At 37.3% G+C, this 13,411-nt stretch overlaps 1 protein-coding gene across 22 annotated transcripts in view; it reads right to left on the bottom strand.

Moving 5' to 3' along the window:
• Positions 1-13,411, bottom strand: part of DTNB (dystrobrevin beta) — a 185,464-nt gene that overhangs the window by 46,089 nt on the left and 125,964 nt on the right. For 15 of the 22 annotated variants that reach the window (XM_081068519.1, XM_081068518.1, XM_081068502.1 and 12 more), the window contains 2 exons: positions 7,695-7,784; positions 4,146-4,233 (listed from right to left, as the gene is read on the bottom strand). In XM_081068519.1, coding sequence (XP_080924645.1) covers positions 4,146-4,233; positions 7,695-7,784 — 178 coding nt within the window. The remainder of the gene's footprint in view (positions 1-4,145; positions 4,234-7,694; positions 7,785-13,411) is intronic. The other 7 variants (XM_081068505.1, XM_081068510.1, XM_081068503.1 and 4 more) reach the window with 1 other exon arrangement.

Raw genomic sequence — 13,411 nt, 5'->3', positions numbered from 1 at the left:
ATCAAGAACAAGGAAAGTCAGAGAAACTGTTACAGCCAAGAGGAGTCTCAGGAGACAGGATGACGAAATGTAGTGTGGGATCCTGGAACAGAAAAAGGGTACTAGGTAAAATCTAAGGAAATCTGTGTGAAGTACAAACTTTAATTAACAATAATGTACCAATATTGGCTCATTAATTGCAACAAATATGCCATGTTGATATAAGATGTTAATAACAGGGGAACCTGAGTATGGGTTATAGGAAAACTCTGTACTAGCTTCACAATCTTTCTGTAAATCTAAAACTGTTCTATGATATAAAGTTTATTACAAACAACACTGCTTTGGCTACTAAGTGGAACATTTATGTAGTGGGATAAGAATGGAAGTAGGTGGGCTAGTTAGGAAGCTGAGGTTTTGCTACGAACTCACCATGTAAACCTGGAGCTGTTTTATTTTACTACACATTTATTTTCTTGGCTGTAAAATGGGAATATTTACAAAAAGAGATGTGAAGAAGATCACTTCCTCTGTACATTCGCATTCTCTTAGGTTTAGGTAATCTCACAGAGCTCTATCAGCTTTAATGAGATGGAGCTACATCGGAAAAATATGGGATAAGGAACAAGACCCCCTTTGAGCAAACACAGGCAAATGTTATAAAACCAAAGCTGACATAGCCAGCAAACTGGAATCTGGTAGTATGGATTTTTGTAGCCTCCTGAAAATAGACTGGAGGCTTCTCATCTCTATGAACTCGGCAAGGATGAGTTCCAAAGAGATGTGCCTGGTATCAGCTAGACTTCCCTTGATTCCTAGGCAGTCCTCCCACTGCCCCAACCTCAGGTGAACCAGAGGGCTGTGGAGTCATCTCTCTCTTGTCTCTCAAAAACTCAGTAATTTTTTTTTTTAGGGTAGTAGTTCCAAAGCTAGCTATAAATCAGAAGACTGGACATTTTCTTTTTTTTTTTTTTTTTTTACCTAAAAATCAATAGATCTGATATCCAGAGATTCTGATTCAGCAGGACTAAGGCCAAGCCAAGGATCTATGTATTTTTTAAATGCTTCACACATGATTATACTAGGTAGCTAAGTCTGACGATTACTATTTTATGGGGGTTTTGAGTTATTAAATGAGTCAAAACCCCACGTGGGTCCTGCTGATCTATAATTCTAAGAAGCCCTAAGGTCATTTCTGGAAGGGTGCATGCCTGGAGCATGTGCCTGGTCTGAAAAAAAAAAAAAAAAAGATTTTCAAAACTGTAATGTTTCAAAACTGTAAATGTTAAATGGGATGACAATATGATGGTTTCCCCTTCCCTTCATCTTCCTTTTTCCATAATGAGTTTTTAATTTTTCATGAAGAAAAAAACTTTAAAAATAAACCCCAAACATCTAATTATATCTAAGGGGATGTTTGTGATGAAACTGAGAAGCTACTGTTATTACTATGATTTACCTCACACTGTATTTTCGTTTTTTTTTTTTTTTTTAAGAGGTTTAGGTACTTCAGAAAAACAAATCAGCTCTCCTGGCTCATCTAAGCAACCTAGAATTTCCTTCTTCAAGGGTCAGCTGGAATAGGTGTCAATGCCCACGTGAGCCACCTAGGGTGACGTGATGGCTCTGACGCTACAGGGTGTGATGCTGGCTGCTAAAATGATTTCATGGTCTTTGTGGAGTAAGAAGGTTTTGGGGAAAACAAAAAAGATCAATACAAAGCCTATCTGGTAGGCTATAAATCAATTCTTTTGAGCACTACACCCACTTTATACAAAGCACTTGTATCAGTGAGAGATTAGCGGATTACAAGCTTTCTGGACAGAAATCTAGTGAAGAATCATCCTTCCTGACAGGTCCAATATTTATAAGATAACTACACTTTGGAATATAAACCGGAAGATGAAAAGGACCATATCAGTATTTAGTCTCAGGACCATTCTAACAATTATCATTTTCACACGAATAAGAGAATTGGCATCAAAAACTAGCAGGTGTAAACAGACTTATCTCGTTTGCAGTAAAGGAGTACTATGACCTCCTTTTCAGGGTCAAATGGCTTTGGAGCTTTTATTTACAGCGTCTTAAAAGTACTACGTAAAGTCAACAAGACTATATAATGCCATTAAATATACTGAATTAGAAAAAATTCGACTACAATGCTGTCCATCTCAACAAATTTATTTTATTTATAAATTTTAATTTACAAAATAACTTAACAGTTGTGACTGATTGAGAGCATATGCGAAGTTTAACAAATTAAATGGAACTTTTATTTTCCCCAGACTTTTCCCCCCTATTCTGTTCTATTTCACTAACCTTTAGAGTTACAATGTTAGAGTCAGATGTATGACCTACTATTAGCTGTTTTCAAAGAAAAGATTCTGAAGTCTAAACAAACCTAAAGGAAGAAATTACTTTTTTGGGGTGGGAGAAACAAAGCAAGACTCCATTGGCAGCTTTCATAACTCCATTTCCGTATGAAAAAGTAAACATAAATCGGTACACATTTCTGTAATATACTGTGTTTCGAGAATATGGTCTTGAGATCTGGCCTGCCTGTCTAGCCTAATTTCACTCCAGCACTGTTCTCTGTACCCCAGCCACAGGAACGCTCTTCCAGGTCCTGAAACCTCCAACACCTCAGGGCCTTTACATTTGTTGAAACTCCTCAGTGGGCACTCATTCCATTTTCTTTACCTGGTCAATGCTTACATGGTCTATTGTTTGGGGTTGAGATCATTCCTCTGTTCATCTTACTCTTTGCTTGCATTTGATGTTTTTTAATGTTCTAGTAAAATCATATTTTTCCTAAATTTAATTTTTTAATTGTTCACTGCTAGTATATAGAAATACAGTCAATTATTGACTTTGTATTATATCTTGCTATACTGCTATAAAGTCATCACTCCGTTCTAGTGGTGTTTTGTAGCTTCCATAGGTCTTTCTCTACACAATCATGTCATCTGCAAATAATGACAGATTTACGTCTTCTCGTCCAATATGTATGCCCTTGTCTTCTTGCTATGTTGCTCTGGTTCAGACCTCCAGTACAATTTTGAATAGGGGTGGTAAAAATGGACATCTTCATTTTGTTCTCAATATTAGGTAGGGAAAATATTCCAAAATTTAATCTTTAAGTGTAGCTGTAGGTTTTTTTGTAGATGTTCTTTATCAGGTGAAGAAAGTTTCTTCTACTCCTAGTATATTGAGAAGTTTTATCATAAATGGGTATAGTATTTTGTCAAATGCTTTTTCTACATCTATTGAAATAATCTTATAATTTTCTTCTTTAAACTGCTAACATGGTGAATTATATCGGCTGATTTTTGTACGTTACGTACATTTGCATTCCTACAATAAATCCCACTTGATCTTGGAATATTCTTCTTACATTTTGCCGGATTCAATTTGCTAATATATTGTTAAGGATTTTTTCATCCATTTTCAGCAGAGAATTTGGCCATCAATTTTCTTTTCTTGTAACTTCCTTGTATTGTTTTGGTATCAGGTTATAGTGGCCTGATAAAATGACTTGGAAAGTGTTCCTTCTTTCTCTTTTCTAGTTTATGTCAGATTGTTAAAATTCCTTCCGTAAGCATATTACAGTGTTTAACAGTTAAGAGATCTGAGCTTAGAGTTTTCTTTGCGAGAATTATGAATTCGATTTCTTTAACAGATATAGGACTATTTAGATTTTCTATTTATTCTTATGTCAGTTTTGTTAATTTGTGTCTTTTAAGGCATTTGTCTATTTCATCTAGGTTGGCAAAAAAATCAACTTCACTGCCAAAAAGTTGCACATAATATTCCCTTATCATCCTTATAATATCTATAGGATCTGTAGCAATGTCCCTTCTTTCATTTGTGATATTGGTAATTTGTGTTTTTTTTATCTTTTTCTTGATCAGGAGTTCTAAAGATTTATCAATTTTATTGATCTTTTTAAAGAACCCAATCTGATTTTCTTTTCTTGATTCATTTTTTAAAGAAAGATGACATTATAGATAAAATTGAAGGCCACTATAATCCTTTCCCTAAACCCACTCCTCTCCAGTCCCTGAGGCACTTGTTTCCCTGAGTTTCATGATTACCGTTACCTTACCACTTGTATATTAAAGTAATGCTTATTTCTGCTACTCTCCTGGAATCGTCTATTTACTCACCATGTTTCCTGCCTCTGCAGCCAAGCGGGCAGCATAGCGAGCTATAAGCCGGTGTTCTTCATCCAGTCGGCTAGGACTGTCCAGGACGCTGCCAAGGAGATAAAAATTCAACAGGTGTCTATTAACACATCTGCTACTCTTGCTTCTCTCTTAGAAAGAAAGATGGGAGAAAAGCTCGTTTAAAAAAAAAAAGAAGAAGAAGAATGGTAACAAAGGAAATGGAGGGCTGGGTCATAAATACTAACGCTCTTCTGAGACAAAGAGGATTTGGAGAAATGATGAGGCCACATGTGTCATTTCTCTTCAGTAGTATATCCCCACTGCTCTTACACCATCAGAAGGAGCACTTACTGTTGAATGCAAGGGCCGAGCAAAGACAGGATATTTCCAAAATCTGAGAGAGGGATTTCTAATCAAATGTTTTTACAAACTCATGACTTTTAGACATAGGTCTTGAATTCAAGAAGATCAAGAGAAAACTAAAGCATCATGAAATACAGAGAGCTGAGAAAAAGTACAATTAACACTAGCTGGGCAAAACTGTGGAATCCAGGCTTAGGCAGGTCCAATACATAGTAAAACTGGAGATGACCTGGTATCAAACATCCCCTTTCAACGCCTATTTCTTTTCTTTTACCAGGCTTGTTCTACAACGATAGCCCATCCTGGAGTGAAGTAACGGAGTCCATTACTTTTTAACAAGAGTACCAGCGCTCTAAAAATTTAAAGACTCACTTAGGTGGATATCAGGTAATACCACACCTGGATGAAAGAAGTGTTCTTGAGTAGCAGGCCAGTTCTGCATATATGTGATGCAATGAACTTTTTATTGATTACAAAATAATTGGCTCCTTTAATGTAGCATGTTACATCAACTGTCATTTATTCATATTAGGGCAGTCCTTGATTAATAAGGACCACAGCTATATAATTCTCTTTGTTTAAGTCTGGCAGATGCTTTAAGATAACAGATGATAACGACTGACCAGAGATGGCTGCTTTGGCTTGCTTCTACTTTGGCCCTAGGTTCTTGGAGTTCTAAAAGCCCTTGACTACAATTTACCAACATCATAAGTAATATGAAAAAATTTCAAGACATGAGTTCAATATTTATCAAATCTTGTTATAATTATTTAAGGAAATATGGGAAGGGTAAAGTGACATCAATAGATATCCATTTGATATTCTCATGCATAGAATCAACTTCATTTTTCCTAGATTATTTTCACCTTCTGTATTTCTATCTCTGGCTAATTCTTTACTCTTAGTCTTTCCTCTCGGATGGATTTAAAAAAAAAAAGTGCTTTAAGTTTTCTGCCTATGACACCTGTGAATACTATAATTTTAGATGTGCAAACATCAGTCCCCAGCATGTATGATTACCCTCTCAAAAGAGAATGTGGTAATAAGAACATGCTACCATCAGTTGACTTTTAATACCTTTGGGTTAAGACCCCAAAGGTCAGGGCCAAGCTATATTTGTGCTTTAAAGATGTTTGTCTGAAATAAGAGAACTATCTTTACCTTTTAATAAACAACAATAAAAATGAACATTTAACAATACAAGTACATAATATTACAGGAGAACTGGCAGCCTACGAAGTGGGCCTTAAGTGGTTGATCTTTGTTTTTGGCAAGGGATACAGTCGGTTACTCTGTGCAAGAGTTCCTCCTTCTCCATCACATTCCATCTCCCTTGGAAGGTTAATAGTGTTTTTCATTTACACCTGAGTGTAGACGACATGGTTGTTTTAATTGGCTATGCTTTCCAGCCAGAAACTGGAACTTCATGTTGAAGACAGGTTTTAAGGTCAATTAAAATTATGAGGAAAATGAGAAAGGTTTCTTAATTGTTCTGCTTGAGCTGACTTTCATTTTCAGAATTAGCCAGGAAATTTCTGACTTCTTGGAGGAAGTATGAAGCTATGTTCTGTAGCCTATAAATCCAGAAGAGATGCAGTACTCACCCAATCCACATGTTCTCCCAGGGTTTCCGGCCCCCAATTCTTGCTCAGGGAACCTAATCCCTAAGCTAAGGACCTGAGAACTTCGGCTAAACCTGCCATAAATCTCCTTGGGCTGAAATATTAGGTAGCAGCCTCTGTTCAACATTCTGCTGCTCCTTTCACCATGGAAACTTTTAATCACCCAGACAATTGCCCTTTCTGATAATAAGTAAGCTGTCCGGCCAGGGATGAGACAATGCTATTCCTAGAGACTAAGGGGCAAGGACAGCATGCACAGAACTCATCTGCTGGAGGAGACACTCACTCCTTGTGATACAATGCATGATGACCAGGCCCTTCCTTCCCTCCCACAGGATAAGCTACCAAACAAACTTGGGAAGGAAGAGAACCCCACTGTCTCTCTAAGGCTTTAGAGACAGGTAAATGCCTAAAAATTATAATGCTATTTAGTCATACTGGGAATACTATGGGAAATGGTATGAAGTATAATATTAAAGTGTCCTTCTCAAATATATATTTTTTCTCATTGATTATTCATTTATTCTTCTGTTATGAGAAATAAGAATGACCTTCCCATGGAAGCATGACATGTTATGGGCAAAACTAAGACCAAAATTTAAGGCTGCAGCCTCTCTTATGTGCTTAGTTTATAAATTATGGTGGGTTTTTTTGCTGAGAATAAGAATCTCAGGTTGTTTGGCATAGCGGCTCTTCTTTGCTGCCATGTCGATCGGTTGGGAGGGCTTTAGATTATTTAAACTCTACCTGCCATTCTCCTTGCAGAATGGTGGTGGGTGCTGGCAGGGAATGCGCAGGTGGCTTTGGATCTTCCCAACTACAAGGGCACTTTGTTTGTTATTAATTCTTTTAAAAGGTTAATTTTGTTGTAGTTAGTGGTTATCAAACATTTTTCCATCTGAACCCACTGAGGGATCAGTCATATTCCCATATTAACAGTGGTTTTCAGGGAAAGGGGTACGTGGGACTATCATAATGCATGTGATTGTTATAATGTGATGAGGTATACGCACTTGGCAAAAGTCCCTTAGGGGATCCAATACCATTGCTGAAAACCACTGGTTTAAATAATCAACAACGATAGATTTGCGGGAAGAGATGAAGATAAAACACAGAAAGATGTAAAAGGGTGATGGTATCAAAGATTAGACAAAGTGAGCTATCTGTGGTTTGATAGACCCTGAGCTTTGAATGTCAATCGAAAGATTTCATTATTTAGGCAAAAATGAACAGTAAGAGGCGGCATCGAACACCTCTGCGAATGTACATCTTTGGGGCTGCATCTCTGTCTGCGGTTTACACACTCTAAGTAGAACCTGAAGGAAGTGAGCTCCACTTGAAAGGACCATTTCTGACTATATGTTTAGCTAAGTGCCTGGGCTTGTCCTTTAGAAATGAATGTTCTAGCCATTATCTAAACTCTGCCAAACACAGCTGGTAGCTTCTCAAGAAAACCCCCCATGTGCAGAGCTTTCTCCAGCTGGCAAAACCGGGGAGCACAGTCTCCCTCCCTCTGCTCAGCCCGTGGCGGGCCGCCCGCTGCTGTGGCTCCTCCTCCACTGACCGTGCACAGTGCTGCAGACGGGCCACATAGGAGGCAATCAGTGCATGCTCATCGGCCAAGGGACTGCGCATGTCCTGGCTATACTGCAACCTAGGAACAGTGGAGGCAAAGACAGCAAGCACGACACACACACATGCAGAGCAAGAAATGAACACGAATTAAAAGGGGCCAATTCCAAAGACATACAGGAAAATAATAATAAATCATAATAAGGAAAACAAAAGACCACAATGCATAATGGAACAGTGTTAGGCCGTCGGGGGAATACATCTCAAATCCTTTGCACAAAAGCAGTCCCTCAGGAGACAACTTTAGCCAACGCACACTACAGCCTTTGAGAAGAGAAACCAAGGTAGGTGGCCAGGGAGCCTTTACCACCAGTCTTGTGCAGGTTCCAGGGCTCTGGGATGGATATATCTGTTAGGGAATGCCCTCTGGCATGAAAACAGGCAGAGAGGGTCTACTTAGGCCCCCTAATGCTTTTATAGCTTTTGCCTACACATAAGAATTTTCGGTGTTACCTCATAATACCAGTTAAACCTTTTTATTTCTATAAGGATACCGCCTTTAGTATCATTCTATCGTTTCCTATACGATTGGTACTTAAACCAAATTTGTTAGAATTGCATCTCATTGAAAGACAGCACTGTACAGTGAATGAGGTGCTCTCACAGATATATGGAAGGTCCTAGAGCACTCGATCTGTTTTTTTAAACTTTTTAATCACAGACGTGTTAAAATATGCACAAACTAGAGAGTGATCTAATGATTACTCTTCATGTACCCATCACCAAACTTCAACAAAAATCAACATTTTTCTACTTTATTCTTTCTTTCCCCAGCATTTTGTTCAGAAAGGGGTGGTTAGAGCAAATCCCAAACAATTTATTATTTCACTAGGGGAATACTTAATTTACATATAATCTCAACGCCATTATCACACCTAAAAAAATTAATTAAAAATTTAATAACTCAGTCCATCTGAAAATCTCCTCAGTCTTAAAAAAAAGAAAATCCTTTTACAGCTAAATATCAAGATCCAAACAAGGCTCACAAACCTGTATTTGGTTGATGTGTCTGTTTTTAATCTATAATAATTCTTCCTTTTCCCTGTTTCTTTCATGTCATTTATTTGTGAAGAAAACAGGTTATTTTGCAGAATACTCTACACTATGGATTTAACTGACGGCTTATTGTGATGTCATTTAATTTGTTTCTCTATTTCTCATGGTTAGATCTAGATGGTTGATTAAAGTCTTTGCTTTCGTTTTGTTTTTGAGAAGGGGCAAGAACCAATCAATCATAGGTAATATGATGTACTTATAAATCAAAAAGGAGGCAAACAATGGAATATAAATATTGATCGGTGGATTCAGATGTTATCGGTTACACCTCTCCATTATAAAGTCCCCCATCAACTTTTCACTTTATGGTTTAGCATTTACTGATGATTCTTGACTAGATTCACTATTTCATTAGGGGCTGCAAAATGTTGATTTTTCCAATTTTATCATCTTTCCTGTATCACTTTCCTCTATTTGTTTATCTTGAAATATTGCTCATTCAGAAAAGGTAAAACAAATGGTTGATATTTCTCATGATTTAACAAAATTCAGAACAGTGAGTTAGTACCCTAACAAAATCCAATGGTTACCAAGGATTTTTCTTTTATGAACTCATAGATTTTTATGTACCTGATGTGCCTCAATCCATTACGATCACCTTTTTGGTGCTCAAATTGTCCTATCTTTGGCCCGCGGGAGCCCCTGCAAGTAGGCTCCCGTGTTCTTCTGACACAGCCATTAGATCTTATTAGCTTCTTTGCTTGGCACAATATGATGCCCAGTCTCATCTTGTGTATATCCTGCCTCATGCTTGAAATCCACTATTCTTCCAGGATTTCAGGTTCCTTTTACTGGGAAAGAGCGTTTACAGACCAGTCAGGATTCAAGGGTGCTCGCTGTACCCGGGTTGTCACTGCTTCTAGACTTTTTCAGTGGATAAAAGCTAGTAAATTTACGTATTTTAGAAAGAAAAATAAATTCTCTCAGCACTTTCAGATGATATCCCATTTTCTTCTAGTTTGCCTTGTTTTAATGAGAAGTCATTGAAAAATCTTATCTTTGTTCCCCCGTAAGTAATGTCTTTTTTTCTCTAGCTGCTTTTAATATGTTCTCTTTATCGCTGGTTCTCAGCAATTTGATTGTAATGTGCCTTGGCATAGTGTTTTCTGTTTATCCTGCCTACAGTTTGTTGAACTTCTTTTATCTGTGGGCTTATGGTTTTCATCAAATTTGTAAAAATTTATTTGAAAATATTAATTTTTTAATAAAAAAACATATTTTTTTCTCCCACTCTGTTAGACTATTTGACATTGTCCCACAGGTCACTGAGGCTCTGTTCATTTTTCAGCCTTTTTTCTCTCTGTGCTTCATTTTGGATAGTTTGTATTGTTCTGTCTTTAAGTTCAGTAGACTTTCCTTCTGCAATTTCTGATCTGTTAAGTCTATCCATTGAATTTTTCATATCAGGTATTATCCCTTTCTACTCTAAAAATTTTGTTTTTTTATTTAAATTTTTTTATTAAAGTAAAATATACATGAGAAAGTTACAATTATATTTACACTTTTTTATTTCTTCCATTTTTCTCTTCATTGTGTTCATATTTTCCTTTATATTTTTTAATATTTATTAATGCTGTTTTAAAGTCCATGTTTGGTAACTGCATGCCTGTTATTTCCGGCTCTGTTCATATCGACTAATTATCTCCTTGTTATAGGTCATACTTCCCTGCTTCTTCCAATGTCTTTTAATTTTTTTACTGGATGATGGAAATTTTGAGTATGATGCTGTTGAATGTCTGGATTTTGATGTTTTCCTCCAAAGAATCTGGTAGTCAGTTAATTTACTTGAGGACAGCTTGATCGTTTTGAGGGTTATTTTCAAGTTTCATTAGGGCAAATCTAAAGTAGCCTTTATCTAGGGCTATTTTTGTCCTGCTCCTAAAGCATGGCCTTTCTGGGGTCTTTACTGCATGCCCCAAGCATCGAACAACGTTTCTCTACTCTGGTTGGTTGAAACTCAAGCAACTGTGTGAGCTCAGGTAGCTGTTCCACTTTCAAATTCCCCCAGAGCTGTTCTTCCCCAAGTAGTTCTTTGCTGGTCTTGTGAAAACTCATTCTATGCAAAGACAGCTGAGTTTTCAGCCTCAAGGGTCCTCTATGCAGATTTATGGCGCTCTTTCTCAGCACACTTCCTCCTTTCTGGTAATCTGCTCAGCAAACTCCAGCTTCCCTGAACCCCAATCTCTGTGTTCTTATTCTCAGCAATATTGCCTTGCTCTGCTTGTATCCTGCCTGTAGTTGGGCAAATGCCTCTAGGCAGGAAGCCTGGACAATCATAGCACTTTGCTCATTTGTTTCTCATCCCTCAGAGATCAATCTTGCCCTATTTACTGTCTAATTTCTGAAAGTAGTTGTTATATTCAGACCAGTTTTCTAGTTGTTTAGAGATAATATGATGCCAGTTACTTCATCATAACCAGAGTGGAAGTTCTCTTCGTAGTAACTCATTTTTGTCATATTTCTGTAAAGTATCTGTCTACTTCAAACTAGAAATTAAAACAAAACTGCTTATTTCTGAAAGACAGAGAAGTACTGCTATGTAACCTTGTAGGCCATTGTAAGGGCTTTAGCTTTTACTCTAATATAAGAAGTTATTAGAGGGTTTTGAGCAGAGGTGAGATATGATATAACTTATATTTTAATAAGATCATTTGATCTATGGAAGATAAAGTATCAGAGAGCAGGGGAAGAAGCATCTACTTAGAAGGCATTCCAGAGGAGAGACAAGAGTGGCTAGGAAAATAGTAGTAACAATAGAAGTGGTAAGAAATAGCAAGACCTCAGACAGACTTTGATGGTGTTTTTGGATAAAGCTGATCTAATAATCTGACAGTTTAGATGGGAGAAGAATCATGGATTCTGACTGAGCAACTAGGAGAATGGGATTGCACTTCACTGAGATGGTGAAAACGATGGGAGAAGAAGGCTTGGTGGGGAAAGATACAGAACTTGGTTTGGAACATGCTAATTGTGTGTATTAAATATTCAGGTGAAGGTACTGATTATGAAGAGGATATGAGGTTAGAGTTCAGGGAAAAGGGCTGGGCCAGAAAAGTAAGTTTGAAAGTCATCAGTATGTAGATAGTATTAAAAGCGATGAGTTTGGAAGGGATCACTTACAGTGAGTGAGTACGGATAGAAAAAGGAAGTGGTCCCTCTGGTATACTAACATTTAGAGTTCAAAGAAGTATGGAACAACTAGAAGGAATAGGAGGAAAACCAGAAGAGCACAATACCTGGAGGCAAGTGCAGAAGTGTTTCACGTAGAACACAGTGATCATCTATGTCAAATGCCCCTGACAGATCAGGCAAGGTAAATCCTGAGAATTCCACATTGGATTAGCCCTGAGGAAGCACTGGCCTTCTGGACAGAAATTGTTTTGGCAGAGTAACAGAAAGTGAAAGTCTGACCACGGTGTGTTCCAAAGCGAATGGCAGAACAGAAACTGGAGACATTTACTACAGAAGCATCAGTTCATTAAACACCATTTTAGCTTGATATGAAGACTGCTATTCAGAACTAGTGTTGCTTGCCAGATAATCAGGGATCTAAACCAAAATGAAGAGCATTTCGATAGCAGCCTAGAGCAGATAAGGAACTTAGGTGTCCAACAATTTTCTCACAATTTTGTTTGGGGTGAGGGTGTTATGTTGTTCTACTCACATTCAAAGTTGTACCTGTTTTTCCAGGTTTCCTTTTTGGATTTAAACTCTTTTTGTGATACAATAAAACATATACATTACTGTATATGTAAAATATAAATATATATGTATAATGTTTTTGTTTGTCCTGAGTGAGAACTGCTGAAGGGTGTACCTTAAATGCTTGAATGGAAATGGAATTGAATCCCAACCCAGAAGCAGTTAAAAATTGGAGGCCTGCCCAGGCTATCAGATGGACTTTGAAAATCTGCCAGCCCTGAGGACCCTGCAGTCCTGTAAGATTATGTGTTAATTTTCAATTACTCTGCTTTTTTGTCTTTTAAAAAAAAAGATTGGGGAAAAAAGATAATTCTGGTGTTGCCTTGGAGAGATTCTCATGAATTCATACAAGCTAGCTGTTTCATGACCATGCTGAAATCCTCATTAATTTGGGCTTTTCAACCAAGTTCTGTTTTTCTCATTTCACAGGAAGGGAGGGAATTATAGCCTGAGTCCACAAATGGATAATTTCTGGGTTGACCAATTTCACTTTGCCTTCTTTCTGTTTCCCCAACATCTCTGTTGTTCTCAGTGTAAAAACAGCAGATAGGGGCTTTTGTTATTCTACTATATTCTATAGATAACAAGATAACTCTTTACCTTGGCACTATTAAAAAGCCATTTTAATACTATTATAGTGCAACTAATCTCTTAACTTGGCCATGTTTTTACAGCTCAGAAATAATATTTTTACTGTGAGATTGTCTGGCCTTTAAAAACTGCTTTTCCTTCTTGTGAAGTACATGTTAAAGTGAAAAAGTTCTAACTGATAATATTTTGCCTTTTCTTAGTATTCCTAGCAACTGGTAAGTATTCAGAAATACTGGCTTTTGGGTGTTACCCCCCAAAGATGGTGTTATGATCTCACACAATACATCTCCATAAACTGAA

The sequence above is a fragment of the Rhinolophus hipposideros genome (genome assembly GCF_964194185.1).
Source record: "Rhinolophus hipposideros genome assembly, chromosome: 12".
NCBI lineage: Eukaryota > Metazoa > Chordata > Mammalia > Chiroptera > Rhinolophidae > Rhinolophus > Rhinolophus hipposideros.
The sequence above is the reverse complement of the archived record's forward strand: the minus strand, read 5'-3'. Positions and strand labels throughout refer to the sequence as shown.